General features: G+C 32.4%; 1 protein-coding gene and 1 pseudogene across 7 annotated transcripts in view; both read left to right on the plus strand.

The window, feature by feature from the left end:
- The window catches only part of Ccser1 (coiled-coil serine rich protein 1), a 1,264,311-nt gene that overhangs the window by 797,874 nt on the left and 443,450 nt on the right, over window positions 1-22,987 (plus strand). The window contains exon 11 of one of the 7 annotated variants that reach the window (XM_074041368.1): window positions 1-22,987. This exon is cut by the window's right edge and continues 11,456 nt beyond it. The exons of the other annotated variants lie outside the window; for them this stretch is intronic. Coding sequence (XP_073897469.1) covers window positions 1-21 — 21 coding nt within the window. The 3' untranslated portion in view covers window positions 22-22,987. 7 annotated transcript variants of the gene reach the window in all.
- LOC141411090 (U2 spliceosomal RNA) lies at window positions 13,293-13,414 on the plus strand (annotated as a pseudogene).

The following is a 22,987-nucleotide window of genomic DNA, read 5'->3' on the forward strand; positions in this document are numbered from 1 at the left end:
ATTGGAGAGAATTCTTTTTAATGGGACAAGAGAAGAAAAATATATGGTTTCTAAGGATAGGACTACAATTGAAATGAGTGTACTGTTCTTAGAAGTAAGAACTAGCAAAGGTGTTGAAGTGTTACTGTTTACTTAAAGTCTAATATGGTATATAATTTTGGAATTACATAAAATAACTACACTTCTTTGGTGGCTTTGTGCATTAAATAAAAAGTGTACTTCCACAAGAAAAAGATCAGTATTAACATTTATCACTAATGATTTTCTATAAAGCTTGCTTTCATTTTTATGTTTTATTGTTTATCATTTAGAATATGGTATTTAAATTTTCCAATTTTGTTCAGCTTTAGATATCTCTTCTTGGCTTCTGTACAGTCTTACACAATTATCCAAGTATCTTATAATGCATGCATACCCCCTCCACCGTGAAGGGAGTCAGCACCCATCATCATGTGTACAGTCTTAAAGAATAAGAAATTCTTATATAACCTCAGTGGTTATAAGTGTTTTTGAGATATATACTTACTACTAATATATTTTTATTGACATTATAAAAGTTTGGATGACACTAACCCTTCCTTATTTGACAAGAATTTTTTAGTGATTCAGTGCTTATATTTGACACTGAGATGTATCTGATTTACAGTATGAATTCAATAAAGACTTGGTAAAAAATAAAATGTTCCTATTTTTTAACTTTCTTGGAATTGTAAGGCAATAAAGGAAAAGAGGCCTTCTGCTTATGAATCAATATTCTACTTTAATAAAAAAACAACCAAAATCATAGACAATTGTAGAGATATCTGAAGTGAGAAAATAAAAATCAAAAGGAGTACATGCAGTTTAAGGGGTTTTTTTTTTGTTGTTGTTCTTTTGGAAATGTTTGACTGATTATCTAGAGTATGCACATAGTGATCAAACAGTATTTCCCAAAAGAGGAAGAAAATAAAAAAGAGAGGAAGGGAAATGAGTGAGAGGGAGGCAACTACTGACAAATATGAAATCATCACTGTGAAAGCATAAAAGAAGACTTCAATATAGGGAATCTATCATGTGCACGCACAGAAAGAGGGACTGAGAAAGACAGAGAGAGAGAGGGAGGGAGAGAGAGAACAGCATCATAACAAGAACATTTACAACATGTTTAAAGAAAAATTTCAATTCAATTCAAATTTATTAGACAATATTCCAACAATTCCATTTATGATAAATTTCCCTAAAATTATACAGAAATTTCAGATTGTAGAGGGTGAAATTATGCCAGTTACATGCACACTGAAGTTAGCATGTAAAGTAAGCAGGAGTTCAATGTAGCAAACCAAGCAAATATGAAAATGATGACAATTCACTGTTTTATGAACTTGACCTAAGACCAGGTTGGGGGCTAGCAAACTATTTATTTTCAAGCAAAGTGAAACTAAGGAAAACAAAGACAAGTTTGAGGAAAGTCCTTAAGGAGCTTTGAAAAGGCCATGAAAATGCCTAAAGGGCATCAGTCTGGCAGTCTTTTCAACTTGTGAGTTTTTAATGTTAGACAAGACTCACAGTGAGAGTCACAAAAATAGTTAAACAATAGTGTGTGGAGTTCCAAAAGGAAGTTTTAATCAAGGAAAATGTTCCAAAGTCCATTAGATAACCAAAGGATTGTTGAAAAACGTTCTCATTTCTAAGAGGCAGAAACATTGCATTTGAAAAAGAAATTATGAATTTAGACCTCAAGCAGCATTCAACTCATTGTTCCAATCAGAGAGACCCTGAATGGAAGACTTAGACCTGAATTTAACCTGCTTCAAGTAGAGAGGCTTGAGTCAGGCTACAAAGAGGCTCCAATCGAACATCCATCCTGTCTCCTCAATTTTTGACTGTTGAACTCAGACAAGACCACAAAGGAAAAAAAAAAAGTGTTGATAAAGCAAAGCTAAGGTCAATAGAGTCAATGTGATAAAAAAAAAAATCAACAGTTGTCTGACAAAGTTTTTGTAAGTTTCCAGGAGAGGGATTTAAGGGAGGATATTCACAGTTTGTTGAAGTCCTGGATGGTTTATTAAAAGGCAAGTCTTGTAAGGTAGATTTACAGGCAGATATTTTGACGCTGTAGCTTTGCACAGAATGGTAAAGATTGTGATTTCCAGGTTCTGGAAAGCAACATATTTTCATTGTTATATGTCTTTTTTTCTTAATCTGAATATAAGTAAGAATTTACATCTTTAGAGTGGATTTAGCAAAGAGTTAAAGAGCAGGAAAAATTACATTGCAAAGACTTTGACTTTTAATCAATATGAATTTAATTTCTGTTTCAATGAAGAACATATATTATTTTTAAACTCAGTGAAGCCCTGGAGATATTTTCATTTGAAAAGGCCAAGAACAATTATGTCCATTTTACTCCTGCATTTTTTATTTAAAATACATTCTTCAATTGTAAGAGCTTTGTTTTTCTTTCTTGTTTTCATTTGTGTATGCAACTGATTATACATTTGTTTCTTGCCCTTTAACTATGTCAATTAATGGAAAAGGAAAATAGTAATCCAGATGGTTGAACTAATTCAGCCTCTTTCATCAGAGAAGTATTTACTCCTATATAAATGAAAAGAACTCTGATGATTCCTTTCTTAATTATAAATAGAAGCTAATGACCACACCAAAAGTATGCAGAAAAACATTTTCATTATTTTGGTACTTATCTACAACTTAGTGAAAGAATTTCTTTTCTGTTTGGGTTTATATTTTCATGTGGAAGAAGTAATTCCTGTGTGAACTATTTAAATTTTTAATCATTGCCTTCGATAACTGATGTTTTTAATTTCTACAAATCTATAAGAGAACACACTGCTTATTTCTCCAGACAACTTTGCTGCTCTTTTTTCTCAGCTGGACAACAAAGCCACCAATCTCATTCCATCCCTTCCTCTTGACTTTTGTGGAAGACTGTTACTTGATATTGTGTTCACTCTGTGTTCACAGCCTGTCCTTGAGCCACCTTGAAACAGCTCTGCAGACATTGCTCCTCGGTCAGCCTAATGATGATCCTGTGGTGATCCTTCAGACAAGGATCACCTCAGTCTCTTGCTTGTGACCACTACATCATTCCCCATACTTAATCTCACATTTGCAAATAAGACTTCCTATTAACAAAAAATGTATTTGTGATTCTATCATCTAAAAATCATCGTCCTATCAAACTTTTATATGAAGTTATGTTAATTACATTAAAAGCAAAAAGAATATTTTCTTTTTCACACAAATTAGAGTTATATTCAAAATAATAGCTCTAAAACAATTGTTACTATATACTAGGTTGACTTGCTAGAGCTCCCATAACAAAGCATTAAACAGAAATTTATTTTTTTACACTTTTTGAAGCTAGCATTTAGAATGGCAGCATCAAAGTGTTGGTGGGTTTGTTTTCTCCTCAAGCCTCTTACCTTGGTATGCAGATGGCTACCTTACTGTGCCTTCAGTGGGTATTTCCTCAGCACCCCTATTGTCTCTTCATAGGCCTAAGTTCTCACTCATAAAGGCACCAGTAAGATTGAATTAAGACCTATCCTAATAGCCTCATTTAATCTTTATCATCCTTCAAAGTTTGGTGTATCTCCAAAAACAATCACATTCTGAAGTTGGTATAGTTTGGACCTTTAATGTTCTCCAAAGTCCCTATAAGGCTTTGTCCTCACCAGGCCCTATTGGGAGGTGAGGAAAACTTTAAGAATTAGGGATTAGTTAGAGGTTTTAGGTCACTGAGAACATGCTCTTGAAGGGTATGTGGTATCCACGTCTATTCTTCTCTTTTTTGCATCTTGGACATGAGTTGACTAGTTTGCTCCAGCATGTACTCCCCACCATGATATGTTGCCTCACCACAGGATCAAAGCAACAGGGGCAGTCAAAACTTCCAAACCTGTGAGCCTGAATAAACCTTTCTTTTTTATAAGTTGATTATCTCAAATATTTTGTTACAATAATAGATAACTGAATATCCCAGAGATCCTGTGGGTTAAAGTTTCAATATGTGAGTTGTTGAAGAACACAATTCAGCATATAATATCCTCTAAAGGCAATTCAACTATTCCACCTTTTCTCTCAAAACAGAAGCTTCCTTTTTGCTCTCTGTTTACTGACTTAAGAGAGTCTCGTTCTCTTCATTAATAGATTAAATTTTGATTGCAGCCAAATTTGGTTACAATCAAATATCAACCATCAACAATATACAGAAGAGTAGAAAAAATTATAAACAATTCCTTATCTGCAAGTGCCTTGAAGACTGATTTTATTTTTTCTACTATGGAAGGCTCAAAGTTATTTGGTGGCACAAGCCTGATATAAACTAAGAGACCTATCTTTGGTCCTTATTTTTACGACTTCACAAGAATACTTATAGGTTTTGCTTCAGAATATCAAGCCTATGTTTGTGCAGCCTGCTGCTACAAACCCTGTTAGAGACATTAAAAAGATATGCACTTTGCTCTGTATTACCATTACAAAATTGAAGTAATTCTGAATTACCAGATACATTTGACTGGAAGAATTTTAGATAAGAAATTATAGATTGTAAGACTCTATACAACTAGAAAAACAGTGTCTGTCTTTGCCATAAAAATTGGTTAAACTTAATAATTGCCTGTCACACTGTCAAGTATTACTATAAGCACTTCACCATATACATTCATTTAATACTTACAACAAACTTTTGAAATAGCCACAATTATCACTCTCATTTCAAAGAAGAAGAAACAAAGTCAGAAAGAATTTAAAACTTGAGCTTACCTCAAGTTTTACAAGTTAATGAGCAGTGAAGCCAGATTCAAAATTTTGGAAGCAGAACCCCAGAGCAAAACATGAAGAAAATCCTATGACTTATAAGTGAAGAAATGAGTAGATAGCATAGAGGAAAAAATTAATAGGCAGACCACCACTTGACAGTTTTGACTCCTGGCATTTCTTAGGAAAACTAACTAATCCTCACTTCCAAAACATTCTTTCTTTTTTTGCTCTCTCCACTGATCAATTTTCTTATTTACTTATCAGTTGCATTTAGAGGTTATCTCATCTGAGACATGACTACTGCTATAATTTTGTTTTGGTTAGTAATTGATTACAAAGAATAGAAACCTACATGAAATGGAGGCAAAAAATTAAGGTCAGATGTTTCCTTCTGTAGAGATTATTTCTTGGTGTTTTGGAAAATGGAAAAAATTCTTTTCCTGTGTTTCTCTATTCTGTAATTCTAGCCATTCTGCTTTTGTAAGTTGGCCGGCCTCTACTTCTTTGCTAACACTTTGTCTCCCATGACTATCTTCAAATTATTGTTTCATCTGTCTTCTCTACAGTTGGGTAATTGCTTCCAGTTTTAGAAAGTATGATATAATTCCCCCTGGTTCATCCACATGCTTCAATCAAATAATTATGTTTTGGCAAGAGGAACCAAGATATTTTTTAAATGTTATTTTTCTTTTGTTTTCTTTCTCTACCTTTTGATTTCTTGAAGGAAGAAAAAATTTATATAATAAAATTTAGCTCCTGATGAATTGTGACTAGGAGAGATTTATTAAGGCACTTGTGATAAAAAAAGTATACTATTAATACTTCTAGAATAATGTTTGGTGACTGTTGAATACCATTTCCACTTTCCTTTGTTATTTTCTAATCAATAGAGGTTGAGTTGGGAACACATGGAATTTTCTGAAACAAGCAGTTTGTGCAGTCTACCACCTTTTCCTCTTGCTTTTCCAGTTTTCTTTCCCAAATCCTAAACACCATAGCTAAGCTAGCTTCTCAATTGGCCCTCCTCTCCAACTCTATTATAAGTAGAGTGGATTGGGAGACTCATCTTTTAATGATTCTTAAACATAATCCTATAAAGGAAGATGAATATTGGTAATGTACCAAATTAAAAATTTTCTATCTAGATATCATAGATCTTACAGATGTTTTATGATCTATTGTATTTCTTAAATGAAATCATTGCCAGTATGTGAGTTATGAACCTGGCCTACACTTCTCTTTTCTAATCTAAGTACACTAGTCTACAGTCTGTTTAGGAAAATTCATATTAAACTTGGTTGTCTGTCTTTGAAGGGCATTAGTCAAAATAGGACTTCAAAGAAAGTCTTTTCAAACAGTTGACAGAAAAATATGTTTATTTGAATTCATATTCTTATTTGTAAATATGCAAAATATGAGACTCAAAATGGATAAATTAATGAAACTTTACAATTTTAATTCATGTAACTATTAGCTGATATGATTGAAAGCCAAATCAGGAATGTTTTTCCATAGTTGGTTGAAATATAGAAATATTTTAGAAATCAAAAGTCTGAAACTTTAGAAATTTAACATATTTGTTAACACACACAAGACCAATTTTAAGATTCTGTTCTGTGCATAATGTGTAAAACATGTTAGCGACCTTTTCCTAAAATTGAGTAATGGTTCTTTACATCTTTCTTGCTTCCAAGTATGACTTATCAAAGACTTTGTTGCTTTCTCTTCCAGCAAGTTATACTTATTAACTCTAGTATATGCTTAGTGTAGTTTCTAAGAGTAAAGGTCAGATAGAATATTAAGAGTAAGTAGTATCTAGTTAAACAGTGTCAAGAATGAAGAAACACAAAAGCATCAAAAAAAGCAAATGACTTCTAGTTTTGCCTTGTAAAAGATGCGATTAATCTTCATAAATGGTGTTCAATGAAATAAAACAAGTAATAGTCATGTTGATAAGATGTCAAAAGTTGGCAATAAGGAAAGCATATTGAAAGTAAAACACATTATAAAAACATAAGTGAAAACACATTATAAAAAACAATGAATGGTACCTGGACAACATACTAACTTAAGTATTCACTTATTAAGAATGATCAATCAACTTATGCATTACTCAGGAAAATTGAAAATGATTCAGACATTAATGGAGCAAAGGTTTCAATAGGGTCATGCAGTAACTTGGGACAAATCTGTATGTATTTTGTAGGTGAAGATATTCATGGCACAAAAATGCACTACATTATCCAGGAAGCAAAGAGCGACTATACAATAAAATTCATTGTTGCATGGTAGATTTGTTATTGAGGACATAATCCAGAACTTCTAGTAAAAGTTCTACCCTTTGCTCAGCAATGTTATGTTGAACAAGTTACCTAATCTATCTGTACTTCAGTTTCTTTATTTTAAAAATGAGATCACTAATTGTACCCTCCTTCATAGGACTGCTAGAGAGAAAATTTAATTGCATATGAGAAATAATGATTTCAATGTCCATGACAATAAAAATAATCAGTATGAAAGTTTTAAAATATTATTTACTTGTTACTGTGGCTATTACCTCAAGTTAAGACAGCAGAGATTCTACTCTGTGAATGTAAAAACCCAGCACCACAAATTCAGGAGAAAGCTCCTGGGATCTACTTGCAAAAAACAGTACATGAAGAATTGTTCCATTACATTGTGTTTGTTGCATTGTATTGTGAGTGATTTTATCCATCAGTCTGTCTTACAGATAATGAGCTCCTAGAGAACAGGGTCTTGTTCAACTTATATCCATAAAGCTGTGAATATTTTCTAAGACTTATAAAGTACCCAATAAATGTTTGTTGAGTTTAATCTTGATCCTTTTTAGAATCAGTAAAATTTGCATTTAGTGCACCTCATGCAAGTTCCTTTCTACATAGTGCATTCATTCATTCCTTTTGCCTTTTGTGTGTTGAATTAGTATATTTGGGTATTCATTTAGAATTACATAGAGAAATAAATTCAAAGTCATGTTAAATTTCACCTATTTCCATTATAGTCCAAATAGGGAAAGATTCTAATAAGTTTTGCAAAAAGTTAGGTGATTTTGAGGTATAATAATTTGAAATAGAAAAATAAATATTTGTAAGAATCATTTCTATGGGACAAATTTTTATATGGCTGAATTTATTTTGACTTTGCATGCTTCATAATTTCAAAGCTGGTAATCTAAGTGAATTTTAAATTGTGTAGGTTATTGCATGATGAAGCTAATTTAACTGGTTAAATTACCCATTATCCTTTGTTGGGATTAAATTATGCAAGGTCTTCAGGTACAATGTGACCACCCTGAGCTGTAATTCCCTTTGGACTAAATAAAGCTGATTCAGGTACGGAGAAATTTAATGGATTGCTCAAAGTTATATAATGCATGCAATTGCAGTACATGGATTTTGAAATCGCATAGTTAAATGGTATTTAAGTTAATCTGTGATAATTAAAATGACTCCAGTTTAAAATGACACAAAAGTGATATATGAATATGAAAACCAAGAGATCTAATATTATCATGTAGAAAATATAAGTCATGAGGCAATAAAAGTAGTTGATAGCTCATTTTTAATAATTTCTCCTAATGTGCTAAGATGTGAAAGGGAAGGGAATAATTTGAATTTTAAAAATAAAATGGTTATAGTTTGGGAGGTCATAAATTTGTAGGTGTTAAGTAGCATGCATAACTCCTCTTTCCATCCTGACAACATCACTGTAGAGCTAATATCCTAAATTTGTGAGGTGGTCTGCAATAATAAAACATTAAGCCAACTGGGCTCTTTTCCCAGAATGTTACTGAAGCAAGAAATACACATGTCAAGAGAGAGGAAAGGAAAAGAAAGAGAAAAAGGAAGATAATAAAATTAAAAGATGGGAAGAAAACTAGATAGCCAGGTTTAATACGATAAGTAGAATATCTGTGCCTTTAATATGCTGTCAGATAAAAGTTCCCTGACTTAGTGAAAGACTATACTTAAATTTTATACCAGGGTTTTAGGTAATGAGAGAAAAACTTTAAAAACATGCTATTCCATGTAACTATAGGGAAAGCATTTTATAGTTCTGCTTTTAAACCTTAAAGTCATCTCAAACATGTTTTTAAAAGTTATGTTATGATATTGCTAGAATATTTCTATCATCAAGCTTTTCCAAAGCCATTTTATGGTCTAAGCATTGTCTGTAACTTACTAATGGGCTGTTTTGAACAAACAGCCTAAACCCAGTTCTGATTTGGGTCCGGCTCATTAAATAATGGTGCTCCCCAGGGTTCTGACCTTGTCTCTTAGTCCTTCCTCTTTTGACACATTCTATTTTTTTTCTCTGTAATGTCATCTACTTTAGTGGTTCTAATATTTGTTTGTATGGTAACAATTCTAAATTTATATTTCCAAACCAGGTCTCTCTCCAGATATATGTGCTTATTTATTTATTGGGCATCTTTAATTAAATATTCATAATTTTTTAAAAAAAATGTACAAAGGCAGTGAGTTCATAATCTTGATTTTCTTTGCTCTTTCCTTCCCCTTCTGAAGTTCTTTCTGCTCAGTTTTTCATTTCATTTAATGACATTAATAGTCATTCATCCCAGTGAACAGAGAAAAAAAATATTTCTTCTTTCTTTCTTGTGTGCTACAAGATGCAGTCTTGACTTGAGATACATCTCTCTGTTATAATTCTAGGTCTGTTCCAGTTATTACTTAGGGTTTGGGTCTTCATCATCTCAAAATAATGCTGATTGATTTTTTACCAATTTTTACCATTTTTTTTCTAACAGCTGATATAGAAATCATTACAATTTTTAGAGTAATTGGCTAGCATGTGTCTATTCTACTAAGTAGAGAGATTATGTAGGGTATTTAATGTATCGCTCACATCTTTGCAACCATGAGAACTTATTTTAAAGGCCTAGATGCAGAAGATATTTAACATGCATTTGTTGAATGAATGTGTGATTTCCTTGAGAGAATAAATTTCAAGTGTCCTTCTTGAGGTTCTCATGAGCAACCACTAGATGTCAGTAGAACATTTCTGATGGCAATTGGTAGGAAAGAGGACTAACCTTTACTGAGGACCTACTAAGTGCCACACCCTTTAAAATAATTCTACATGGTTGATGTTATTATCAAAAATTTATCCTGGACACAGATGCTGAGAGCGATTAATCTATTATGCATTATGTGTGATGTAGAAATGGTATCACAATGTGCCATCAAAGCTCATGAGTATCCCAATGTACCAGCCAAATGCTTTTCTTTCTTTTTGTGATGATTGAACTTCTGTCCTCTGGATGATAAGTAGCAGGTGCCACCTTTTCAAATAAATTAAATCTTTACTGACAAAATAAGCTACTAGTGGGCTAGGTATTCTCTAATATCTTTTGAGTTAAAAGTCCTTGGCTTGGTTTCTGTAATCTTTTATTAGATTTAAAATAGATTGTCATTCAGAGAAATATTTTTAATTAAACATAGAAATATATGTTTTAAACAGAATGGATACATTTCTATTATTATGTACTAAGCTTTTTTTAAAATTTAGCCCATTCATGGTTTATAAGAAGATTGGCTTGTTAATTATGGCTGGACAAAGGATTAAAATTCAATTCATGCCTTCAAGATGCTTAGCAACTTATGATGTCCCCTTGATTCAAGGTCATACACATCATGATACTCTTATGGTGGGATATCTTTGCTCTGAACCTTTGAGTTCCACAAGCATCTATAGATAATAGTCACTTTGTTAATGGTGCTCATCTATTCTTGAACCTTAAATATTTCAGAACCTAAGGCTGTTGAAATTCTACTACATTCTTTCCTACTCACTCTAATGCCATTTTGTTTTGTGAGTCCTAACTCTGCTTAGCAAACCCCAGAACGTAAGAATAGCTTGTCTGTAGATACTTGTTCCAGTTCCAGCCAGAATCTTTTAGGAAAGAATGAAGGAATGAAGCTGAGTCTATACAGCATTAGGGCAGAGCCGAGCCTGCTCTCTAGCCTTGTACAGAGGGTTGTACAAAAGCAGTCAGCCATTATATAAAGGACATAAATATGAGAGAAAGAAAGGTAACTCCTGGCAATCTTTATATTTTATAGCTTCTTAATTTAGTCAATATCAGTATCATAGTACACTGCTTAAACTTCCTACCAAACTCAGTGGTTGTTGGTACTTTTTATTCCGTTATTGTGAATTATGTGAAGAAGTTAAAGCCCATCAAGATTTAAAACTGTACTTTTGTATGCAATGTGATACTTTTTTCCACGGATCTTAAAAGGTAAGGAATTAATGTTGTCATGGAAACTGTTTATCTCCATTTCCTAATATTGTGTATGTGAGGTTGTATTTTATGTGGAATCAAATTAAGTGAATTTGAAAGTTAGCAATACAGAAGAATGAGATATTTTAATTTATTAAAAATTACAAATAATTTTAACTACAATAAAATAAATGAAGAAAAGTATATCATCAATATCAAAGGGCCAACTGGATAAGAAATTGTATTATGTTATGTCTACTAAGAGGTGTCTTTTGAGGAAGTAAGCCAGGAAAGGTTGAAGGAGGCTGAAAGTAGTGGAAATATTATATACTCATGCATGAAAATGGAAAAATGAGACCTATTGAAACTATTCCTGGAATCGGAGAGGAAGAGATAAAAGAGAATGATGGAGGGGTGAATTCACCTGTGCTATTTTGCAAGAATTTTTGTAAATGTCACAATGTACCCCCAGTACAACAATAACATAATAAAATTTTTTTAGATGTTAATGTTTGCATTGATAATAAAATTTTTTTAGATGTTAATGTTTGCATTGAGTTTTCAGAGTTTTAAATAAGGGCAATCATTAGCCACAAGTATCTTAAATGAAGTGTGCCTGGTTTACACTCTTTTCTGATCAGAAAACATCAACTCTTGGTTTGGGTATTTGTCCTGATTAAGTGTGGAGAAATGTTCTGGGTATGTATGACTTGCATCCCTCTTCTTCTGGTTTAGTCCAGCACAGAATGCGTACAAAAAAAATGCTAAATGAATAGTTGGGTAAATCAGGAAGGTTAGAGGAAGTTTTGGTGAGCAGTCTAGGATTTCTGTTTCCCTGCCATTCTTAACATTTTGGAATCAGAAAACACATTGGAAGCTCCAGGAATCATTAATGCATACAGGTTGAAAAACCTGCTTAAGGGAGTAGGCCAGCCCAATGATGAAAGAAAATGGTCTACAGAGCTAGATTTTGCAGAAACAAGTCTATTAAGTCACGTATGAGTCATTATAAATAACAATATGAAAACAGTAGCAACGGTAGCTTCGGTTTTGTCATCTTTACAATGGGGAGTAATGGCAGTCTTTACCTCATAGGGTTATTGAGATAATTAATTGCTGTTACAATATAAGCCCTTGGGGCAAGGTTTACCATTGTAACTCCTTTGGAGATGTTGTTTTTGCTGCTGTTTGATGTTGCTGTTGTTGTTAAAGAAAACTGCAGCTTAGAGTTTAGAAACAAATGAACCAATAGGTTTCTTGTTATTTTATCCAAGTGAAACAAACTGCATAGTTAGATTTTGTTATAATCTGCATGAGGCATTAGATTAACTGGAAAATTTTGAAGTTTGTAACAATGCTAAGTGGAACAATGAGCTAAAAAAGGTAGTACGCAGCAAAAGGGACAGTTAGATCGCTAACTTTTAAAAGCTCATTAGACTTCCTTATCAATATTAATATAGCCAAATTTTTATATATCTACTTGCTTTAAAGAAATACTGAATACAAAGCCTGCTTATGTCTCTCTGTGACTCAAACCTAAAGAAACCTCTATTTAGGTCACAAGCCATAAAGAAGGCACACCTGATTGCAGAATGTTCTAATTACAGGGAAAAAAAGCTAAAAAGAAATAATCAGTTCTGCTGGTAAACTTGCAAATGAAAATAATAATAACATCCATCTATTTATATAAATTTTGGCTTCATGAAAATGAGTCCTAAAGTTTAATCAAAATAGAAAGCAATTGGAAATTATAAATACACTCATCAAATGTGAGAGATTTCTGAGCTTACATTGTATTATGACTGATTTAGTCTGCCTGGGTTCAGAAGACTTTGCTTCTTTATTAGCTATTAAATTGACCTTAAGCAAACTAAGTAAATTTGTCATACTTTGCATTCTGTGTCTAATAATAACCTCATGGTTTGATGGACTCAATAGCTTCTATTTATAAGATTCTTAAAATACTACCTGATGCAGATTGAATGTTTTCTTTAAGTGCTTATTAAGCAAATAAATAGAAGTACACTATTGCACATTCAATTCAGTAGAGTTCATAAGAAACCCAACCCATATTAGTGGTTTGCTATGATTCTTGTGCAAAAATTTCTTTGAAAGGCACCTCAATTTTATAACCTTGCATTATTGGAGAAACTACTATCTATCTATCTATCTATCTATCTATCTATCTATCTATCTATCTGTCTGTCTATCTATCTATCTATCTATCTATCTATCTATCTATCTATGGCATTGAATAAATTACATTGCTTCTTGGCCTTTTGGCTAGAATCAAGGGTTGTATCTGTCCTTATCATTTTAATAAATTGCATAGTCTAAACTCATTTTCTTCATTTAATGCAATGATAAGCACTAAAAATAACCTTTGTAATTTGTATTATCACAAAATAATTTCTATAAAATTCAATGTCTTCTTCATTACTCAATAATTTACTCTTCTATGTTTTATATTTCAAAGTACATTTCCACATCCATTTCAAATTGTTTTGTGGTTCTCAATTTTATTCTGCATTGTGTAGCAAAACATTAGCATTCTTTTAAAAAAAATTTATTATTCATTTATTCACATGTGCATACATTGTTTGGGTCATGTCCAAAAAATATTTTATTTTATTGCTGATTTATAAGATCCAATGTTTTCCTATGATCTTTGATAGTATGTTAAGGAAAGATGAATATAATTTCCTGTAAATATGGGTACTCAAAAGAAAATATAATTTTGAGAACTGAGCAAAATTTTAACTAAATTTTCTAGTTTTCTTCCTTTGTAGAGTAATCTTTCCATGGAGAATATAATAACTGTGGTGTGGTGACTAATCATAAAGTTTCTTTTAGACTAGATAACTTCATAGGAAGCAAACGCACTGAGTAGAAAATAAACTTTCATGAATAAACATCTTTTTATGTAACCTCAAAGAATGTATATGTTTATTTGAACAAAGGGTTCATTTATAATTATACATCAGTGCTTTTTAGTTGTTTTGCATAATATCTCGCTTGCGACTTTCTCCTTGGTATAAATGTTAGAATGTATCATTTTGGAGATGAGTATTATGATCAACGTTTTCCAGTACTTTCTGTAGAAGATGTTTTCTGTAGTAAAATTAAGGTAAATTGTTCAAATTTAGAAACCTTGATTATATAGCCTCATTTCCTCCACAGGCAGTGTAGGTAAGGAAAATCCGCTTTAGGATTCTCAGCAAATGTGCCAGCCAGTGTTTAAAAGACAACTTAAATTGCCTTATTGGAATGAGATGGGAAGGAATGACTTACTGGAGTTGCACTCTACAGTTTTGATAGTCACAAACGAAAGGGACACGTGTTTTTTTCTGCTAAATCATACACATAAAACCTTTATATTCAGAGATGAATATACTTACTGTTAAGTCTTGGCAGAAGGTTTTAGGAAAACATTGATTAAACTCCATTAGTGAACAAAGGAAAGAAAGTTTAGCCATTTAGAATGAAGTGTTATTTTTTCAATTGCTTTTTTAAGCCTCTCATCTCTTACAAATTTTTGTTCTGTAATATTAAGACTAAATGAACTATCATTTAAAAAGTATTTTAAGATAATCAAAATTCTTTGTTATATATATGTGTTCTCAGAGATTTGCACATAGTTTATCATTAATATTCATTAATACAGTTCTCTTAGCCTTATATATTTCTTTGAGATGTTAAAAACAGGAAAATATTGCAGTGAACTATAAGTTTAAAATGCACCTTTATGATGGATATAAATGGTTAAGTAATTTTCCAAACAGGACTTAAGTATAAAGGCAGGCTAAGAAATTATTTCAACTGATTAGCTGTGTATAAATAGAAAAAAGTTAAAATGTAAGAATCTTCATTGTTTAGATTGGAGTAATGGGACTGCTTTCCAAGCATACAGAATTAATGGATTAATAAGTGTGTTGCCATATGATAGGGAAGTAGATACATGAATAGCTGTGACTGTGACACAATTATTGCATAGTATACATTGTATATTTATAAGCATGTGTTTACAGCATAGTTAAATCCTCATTAGTACATGATTTAAAAAATGTTAGGAGAATCTACCATGAATTTTTAAAATGTGCATTTGTTTCATCAAAAACATTTAATAATTTTGAAGTTATTTTGAAACATTTTTTAAATATTCTTCTTTAGTGTTTGGAATGGAATTTGGATTCTGAGGTATTTGTCTTGATTGGGTAAATATGTATCTTTAAATGTTACTGCAATATGTATGTTCTGATTGGTCAATATTTGCATAAAAATTCATTAGTAAATAGTAGGTTCCTTGATAATATCAATGAGTGTTAGCTGCTATCTATTGAATCTGTAGAGTTGTAGATAAATTACTGATCAAAGATAGTTTACTAATAACTTACATTTGCTGAACTTAAGGGTCAACATTTCTTTCAAAGTATATAAATCCCTTCTACCATGTAATATATTTTTACTAATACATAATATACATTTAGTAAACATAGTATATATTTCCACAATCTACTGTTGTTTTCTGCTTCTTCTGCATCCTTTTTTGCTCAGGTAATGTACAGTTTGATAAACAAAATGCCAAAATCAAACATATTTTCTCTTAGCTGGACATGAATCTTAAAAGATTCCTGTTTTTAAGACATAACTATGCAAAAATAGCAGGAATAACCTATTAAATACTGATTTAAGGCAACTGATAACCCTAACCTGTTGCTGTTATGTATGGATAATGTCCCTTTATATATTTACTTAGTTAGTTTGTTTGTATTTCTCATTCCAGATATAGCTGTATGTTTAGCTCATTATCAAGAATGTTGAAGGCAAAGAATATTTTTTCTGTGTTCCTGTCCCAGACTTAGCATACATAAAATATATGAGGCACTGACTACCATCCTTGCCTTTTCTAAAGACTTACAGCCACCAAGTACATGTCCAACCTGTATCTGTGACACAAAAAACTAACCTTGAAGGAAAACTGTGGTGTTAATTACTTAGAGTAGACAATTTCAATTTCTGAATCAGGACTACTGAATTACTTCAAACAACTTTAACTGTGAGGAAGAACATCTATGAGACCTGGCCAAATTCTCATACAGGGCAGAAGACTATTCTATTGAATAAATAATGGAGGAACAGTGAGATGGAATTATAGCTGGGCTTTTATTATGCTACAATCATGCTTACTCAATGGTGCTTTTATTAAAAGCAAGTATATTTCACTTCAGCTATTATATCTGTTCCAAGAAACATACCTACAAAGTTTATGAACAAATTGATTTTCTTTCAAATAGCAGTTTCCATTAACTATTTCACATTTTGTCTCACTATTCACTTTGCTGTTTGATTAGTTAAGCTCATTACAGAACTGGAGCTCAGAAACATCTTTCATTCAGAGGACTAAACAAACAAAAATGCCTTTTTATTTTTTTCAAAAATAAAGAACAAGAAGGTAAAACAGGTCCTCTCTGGGGATTGGTACCAGTGAGGGGAGGGAAGATATAATGAAAATGTGAAGGAGGCTGAAAGCAGTAGAAATATTATGGACTCATGAATGAAAATGGAAAAATGAGACTTGTTCGAACTATTCCAGGAATGAGTGGAGGGGGGTAAAGGAAAATGATCGAGGGAGTGAACCCAACTATGACATATTACAAGAACTGCAAATATCAGAATATACCCCCAGTACAATAATAATTTAAAAACTGTATGAAAAAACAAAGATTGTTCACAATAAAAAATACAGAAGAATCTGAAAATTTTTTGCCAAACTATTTTGATTATTTTTCCAACCCAAGTGCCCTTTGTCAGGAATATTGTAGTTTTACCAGTACGATGGAAACTAGTTAATGTGAATTGAGATCAGCATTGCTGTAGTTTGGATGTTGAATGTCCCTAAAAGCCTACATGTTAAAGGTTTGGATCCCAGAATGATGCTATTGGGGGTGCTGTGGAATTTTAGGGTGTGGAGCCCTGAAAGAGATCCTTAGGTCACTGAAGATGTGTCCTTGAAGGGGATTGTGTGACTCTGGCCCCCTCCTCTTCTTTCTATGACTATGCTTCTTGGTTGCTGAGGTTATTTGTTTTCTCTGCTGTTTACCTTCACCATAAAATGATGCCTCACCACAAGCCCAAAACAATGGGAACACTTAATCAATCATGAACTGAAATCTTCAAAATCACAAGCCAAAATTAAACTTTTCCCTTTATAAGCTAATCACCTCAAGTATTTTTTAAAGTAATAGGAAGCCAGGAAATACAGTCATCTTTGTATTTCATTAAGTGATGAAAGTATTTAAGGGCCTTATGTTATGTCACCAAAAGTCTGGAATCAGTGTTAGAGTGGACACAAATTCTGGCACAGACTGATTAGCCACTAAATATTTCTTTATTTTCTAAATCTTGGCTTTCATTCTATACAAATTGCTTAATTTCCCAGTGGCTACATTTTCTTATCACTTAAGGCATTTGTGTGACTAGAGGCTTTCTTTCAGAACCACTGTAAGATATTCCTGATTCCATTTCTGTGCAACTGATTTCAAATTTGTTGAAGGGAGTTTAAATTTGGATATTTAATTTTGTCGCTATAACAATTTACAAAAGGAGAGTACCTTAGAATTATCAGCATGTAACTGAGACAGATTTATGTTTTCATGAAGTTAGAGTCAGTGTTTGGGAGCTAACATTGATAGAGTGTTAACCTAATTTGATTAAACCTGGAACTAGTATAAAGGCACTGCCTCAATGTTTTCTGCCATCCATTCTTTTGTTTATCTAATTATTAAAGCTCATATTCACTGTAAACAGAACACACTAGCATAAATTAAATTCAATGATAGAATTGCTTTGCGTGATGGCATCTGTCTTTTTCATGACTCCTATGGATTTCATTCCTAGAATATCACTCTAAAGTAAAATGAATGAATCTTTGTTCTTATATACATGTTGCATACTAATGATTAATACATTTCTCTTTCTAAATATTATTATTAAGATTTGCCAGATATTATCATTAATTTCTTCAGGAGAGGCATATCTATTTAGCTGAAACTATTGTAACAACAGGAAATCCTGTATTGCTTATCCCAAACCATTTTTTAAATTAATTACTTAAAAAAATGATATGTATTTCCCTGTGAGACTTGAATGCATGATTTCTCATACCACATACCTTTGAATAGGCTGCTGTTATCTCTGCTGAAAGTGCATTCTATTCTCCTTCACTCAATGAATACTTTTCATGAATCCAATATACTTCTCCCTCGTCCCATTCAAACTCACATTCCTGCATGCTTCCACTCTGCTGTATTCTTGTCTCAAATATGACAACTACTATGATGTATAAAAATATCATCTTTTCAAATTTGTTAAGCTCTTTGAATACAGGAACCATGCATTATTCAATTTTATATTCTTAACCTATGTTTACCATAGACATACACACTCAGAAAATGTTTGCAAAAGAACCAAGAAATGAATCCACACAGTTATTGTGTCTGCTTTTGAAGTTTAAGTCAAGTAGGGAGGTGTTACATGGATGTTAGCATCATGAGCTGAGGCAGTCTTTATTTTATGGATTAAAATTGTATGGTTCTGAACCTTGATCTACTTCAAACACATTTTAAACATTTTCCACTGACTTATCTTAAATGAAGGAATAATTACGCTTTATGTTTTACCTTAATTCTGTTATGTGTTACTTTCTTTTGTTGTGCTGGGGATGAAACACATGGAGTCACACATACCAGGCCAGCATTCTGCCCCTGAGCCACACTCCCAGCCCCTACATGTTGTCTTTGAATTGTGTTTTGTCTGTACATGCCATTTATTTTTAAATGAGAGTGTGCTTAATATATCTTTAATATATCTTTTAAACTTGTTGGAAAGTAAATCCTACATAGACTGCAAATACAAATAAAATATTAAATTAGAACACAATTCTCGGTAGAATAAATTTATTATTTTATTCATACTGCACATTAAACCTATTACACGGAATTAAAACTTGCTTATATTTACTCAATATATCAACTCAGGGAGCTGGACGTTATAGCACATGTTTATAATCCCATCATTTTGTAGGCTGAGGCAGGAGGATCTAGAGTTCAAGGTCAACCTGAGCCACCTAACAAGACTCTATCTCAAAAACATTTATTTATATATATATATATATATATACACAAATATTTGTATATATATATATAATTAGTATATATTTTCAGATATTTCAGACTTTTTAAAAATGCATCATCACATACCAGTTTATTAATATGTATAATTTCATGTTTATACACATAGATTAAGTCTAAGAAAAAATTGTAAAAGGTATTGCCCCAGGATTATGAGATAATTACTACTGGTATACTATTCACATCAAATATTATGTTAAATAATGTACATCTGGGGAATATATTCTCATTAGAAAAATTTATATATAAATGCTTTCTTTACAATAAAATCTAACATAATTGCTGCCAAAACCCCATACTGTTGGCAATTTTATTGTGATTAGCATAAGGGACTTTTGTAAACATTGTACATCAATAATTTCTGTAGTGAATAGTAAAATTTATCCAGTATTAGATATCCACACATAGCCTGCATTAAAACTAAGGAGTCTATGAACATTCCTGTCTGAAAAGCTCACTAAGAGGTATTTTCAGCGAGGTGTGGTGTCTTAAGCTTATAATCCTATCTACTTAGGGGTGGAGAATCTTGGTTCCAGGTCAGCCAGGACAAAAAGTTGGAAACCCTATCACAAACAAGGGCTGGATTTGGTGGTTTGTGCTTGTCATCACCAGCTATGTGAGGAAGCACAAGTAAGAGGTTTGTAGTACAGAATGGTCTCAGTGTAAAGTGAGACCCTATCTCAAAAATAAACAAGGCAGCTAGCATAGTGGCTCAAGTGATAGAGTGCGTGCCTGACAAACATGAGGTGCTGAGTTCAAACCCCAGTACTACAAAAAAATTAATTAACAAAGAAAAAAAAGCATAAGTAACCAATGCAAAGAGAACTAGGGGTGTTGCTCAAGTGATGGTCCCCCACTTAGCAAGGATGAGGCAATGAATTTAATCCCAAATGCTACCAAAAAACTATGTATTTGCTTACAAGATGACTTTTTTGCTTTAGAAAATATTTCCTTTCTATACAACTTTCCTAGTATTTTTAGAAAGCATGGAGATTTAAGAAAAAAAGTATTTTTGCAAAGATTTAAGAATTTCATATCTTACAGCTTCATTGCTAAACATAGTCGGGGATTCATCCACAATGAATCCATTTCATAGTTTACAAAGTAAATATGATTTTTAAAAAGTGTGATTTTTCAAGTTCAGCCCAGAGAACTGTTATACATAATAGTAAAATACAGAAAAAATTACATCGACATGGAGAGGGGAAGAAAAAAGAAAAGAAAAGCCTACTCAACCCAGATATGAGGTTTCAATTTTAGAGGACCAATAAATCAAAAGAGACCCAATGAAAGCCCAGAATATATTAAGTGTATCTTCTCTTTTATTAAAAAAACTACTTCCACGGAAATATTAGATAGTGAGTAGAGTGAAATTATATTCCAACATATAATATATTGATATTATCTAGTTATTTTGTTCATAGGAGGAAAAAAGCTATAGACAAGTTAGAGTGAGACCTGCTTCCTTTTCTGTCTCAAAATTTTCTATTTCAAAACAGCTTTCCAATACATAATTTTTTAACACTGCCATTTTCTAATAATAAAAGTAAGTTCACTGTTATAAGTTTAGGAAACATTTAAATGTGAATTGAACAAAAGGGAACTATTGCTGATGTTTACAACATAAAGGGTATCCCTGATATGTAAGAAGTTATTTTCTATTTCTCTATTTTGTTTACATAGCAAAGTTTACACATCTAGGAACATAGCCATAACTCCAGCACAAAAGGCTGATTTACTTATTATCACTCTTACTGTGTTTTTCCTTTTACATTTTTCCTACTTATTTGTCTATGTGTATGTGTAACATTCACTCACAATATTTGCATTTTTATTCAATGACAAGAATTTCAAATATCTAGCAGAGTGTACAATATAATAACAAAAATATTTTTGTAACTTACTCACCACAGAGCTTAAATAATCAGAGAAGATTGCAAGTACAAAATTATGTGAGAGTCAATTAGATTTGTAAAGACAGAGGCATGATTTAGAATGGTGTAGTATAATTTACTTAAAGATGTTACATATATTCTATTAAAGAATTGACAAGATGAGAATGGGTGTTTTCATGTGAATTTTATTGAAGAGAGGCTGAATCAACAGATATCAAAACAACCATTCTGCCTCATGCTTGGGATTATCAGACATATTATATTTGTTTGCAGTGTCTCACTATATACCTAACAGTAAATTTCTCAACACAAATATAAATGATAAAGTGAAAAACCTGGGGTTGAAGATATAGTGTCTATATACAGAAACTTGAAGTGGACAAGATAGTTTTCAGGATATATATTTGTTGTCACTCAGGAGGCAAATTGAACCACAAAAGCAACAGTATCTGAGAAGATGCCTTATGACACAGGTGATAAATCCTTCCTTAGTCTGCAAAGAGCTCTTTGTAATTGACTTAGTTCCTGTTTCTGCCATCATGTTCTGGATAGCAACAAGCTGAACCATGTGTCTTCTCGTACAAACACAGGGATATGTCTGGTCGAGAAGTCACAGTGCTTTAAAATTTGAATGTGCAAATAATTTACAAATCCCTGATTTCTCTTAGATACTACCAAGGGCATCATATGGGTAAAGTAAATCCAGGAAATATATGAGATAGAATTGAGAGATACTGAAAAATGTGAATTAATCTGTTCTACTATTTGGGAGATTGTGCTCCTTCCATTTCCAAACAGGTTCCTGTAACTGTAGAGACCCTGTGCCAAATACTCACCTTCTCTTGTTTGTCATTCTGAGGCAGGTGCATTTCCTCAGAGGCCGAGAGCTTAAGGATTATCATTCACACAGAGATCAATTTATTTTGACAGCAAAGTGTTGCAGGCACAAATTTGCATTTGCAGCATGGTAATTTTTATAAGTTCAACAAATTGGAGATTTTGAGTGTCCTTGCTACTTCTTTTCCTACCTGTACTATCTTTTATATTTATTGCTCAAAAAAAAAAAAAAGAAAAAGAAAAAGAAAATAATAGGAAAAAAGAAACTATCTCCAGTTCTTTTCCTAAGCATTGTAAAGTTATATTTATTTTGTAAAATTGTTTTAAATTTAATATAATATTTTACAGCTCAGGATATTTTTGATTCCTTGGTGGTGACCAAGAATGGACTGAGTGGTCATGGTTAAACAAAGAATTAGACATATGTATTCAATTTAATCATGAAACTTGTTCTTACATACTTACTAGGTATAAGTAATTGCTATAGACTTAGTGAAATACATATGTCTGAAATCTCTTCATACTGTATCTCTGGTAGGCCCTGAAGAGTCTAACGTGTTAAACCGTGAGTCTGATCCTGTTAGTCCTGCTGTTGCCATCAATGAAGGGCTACAGATATGTCAAGGAGAGGTAGAGAGACCTCCAGCCAAGTTCTTGTCACTGTCAAAGAAAGAATTCAGAGGGGAGGCAAAGCAAAGTGAAATTACACACTCAGCAATGAGTAAAGGCACACTCAAAGTGAGTCATTTCCACTGGAATTTTGGATAGCACATCTATTGGCAAACATTAATGAAGGGGAGGATTATTCATAGGCTAAGCTGGGGAGTCCTATGGTGACTTCTGTAAAGGGTAAGGTCTTCCAGGAATAGTTTACTCCCCTCCTTTTTTTTTTCCTTATTAGGGTTTGTGGATGTGTCATGGAATCAAATGTTTGATGGGAACAGTTAAAACTGCAATGCTAATGATATAGAAATACCACTAAAATAAAGCAAAGGACAATTAATGATTGTCTTCCTCTGCCATGTTAGTTTTGGCAA

Source organism: Castor canadensis, chromosome 9, assembly GCF_047511655.1.
Source record: "Castor canadensis chromosome 9, mCasCan1.hap1v2, whole genome shotgun sequence".
NCBI classification, from domain to species: Eukaryota; Metazoa; Chordata; class Mammalia; order Rodentia; family Castoridae; genus Castor; species Castor canadensis.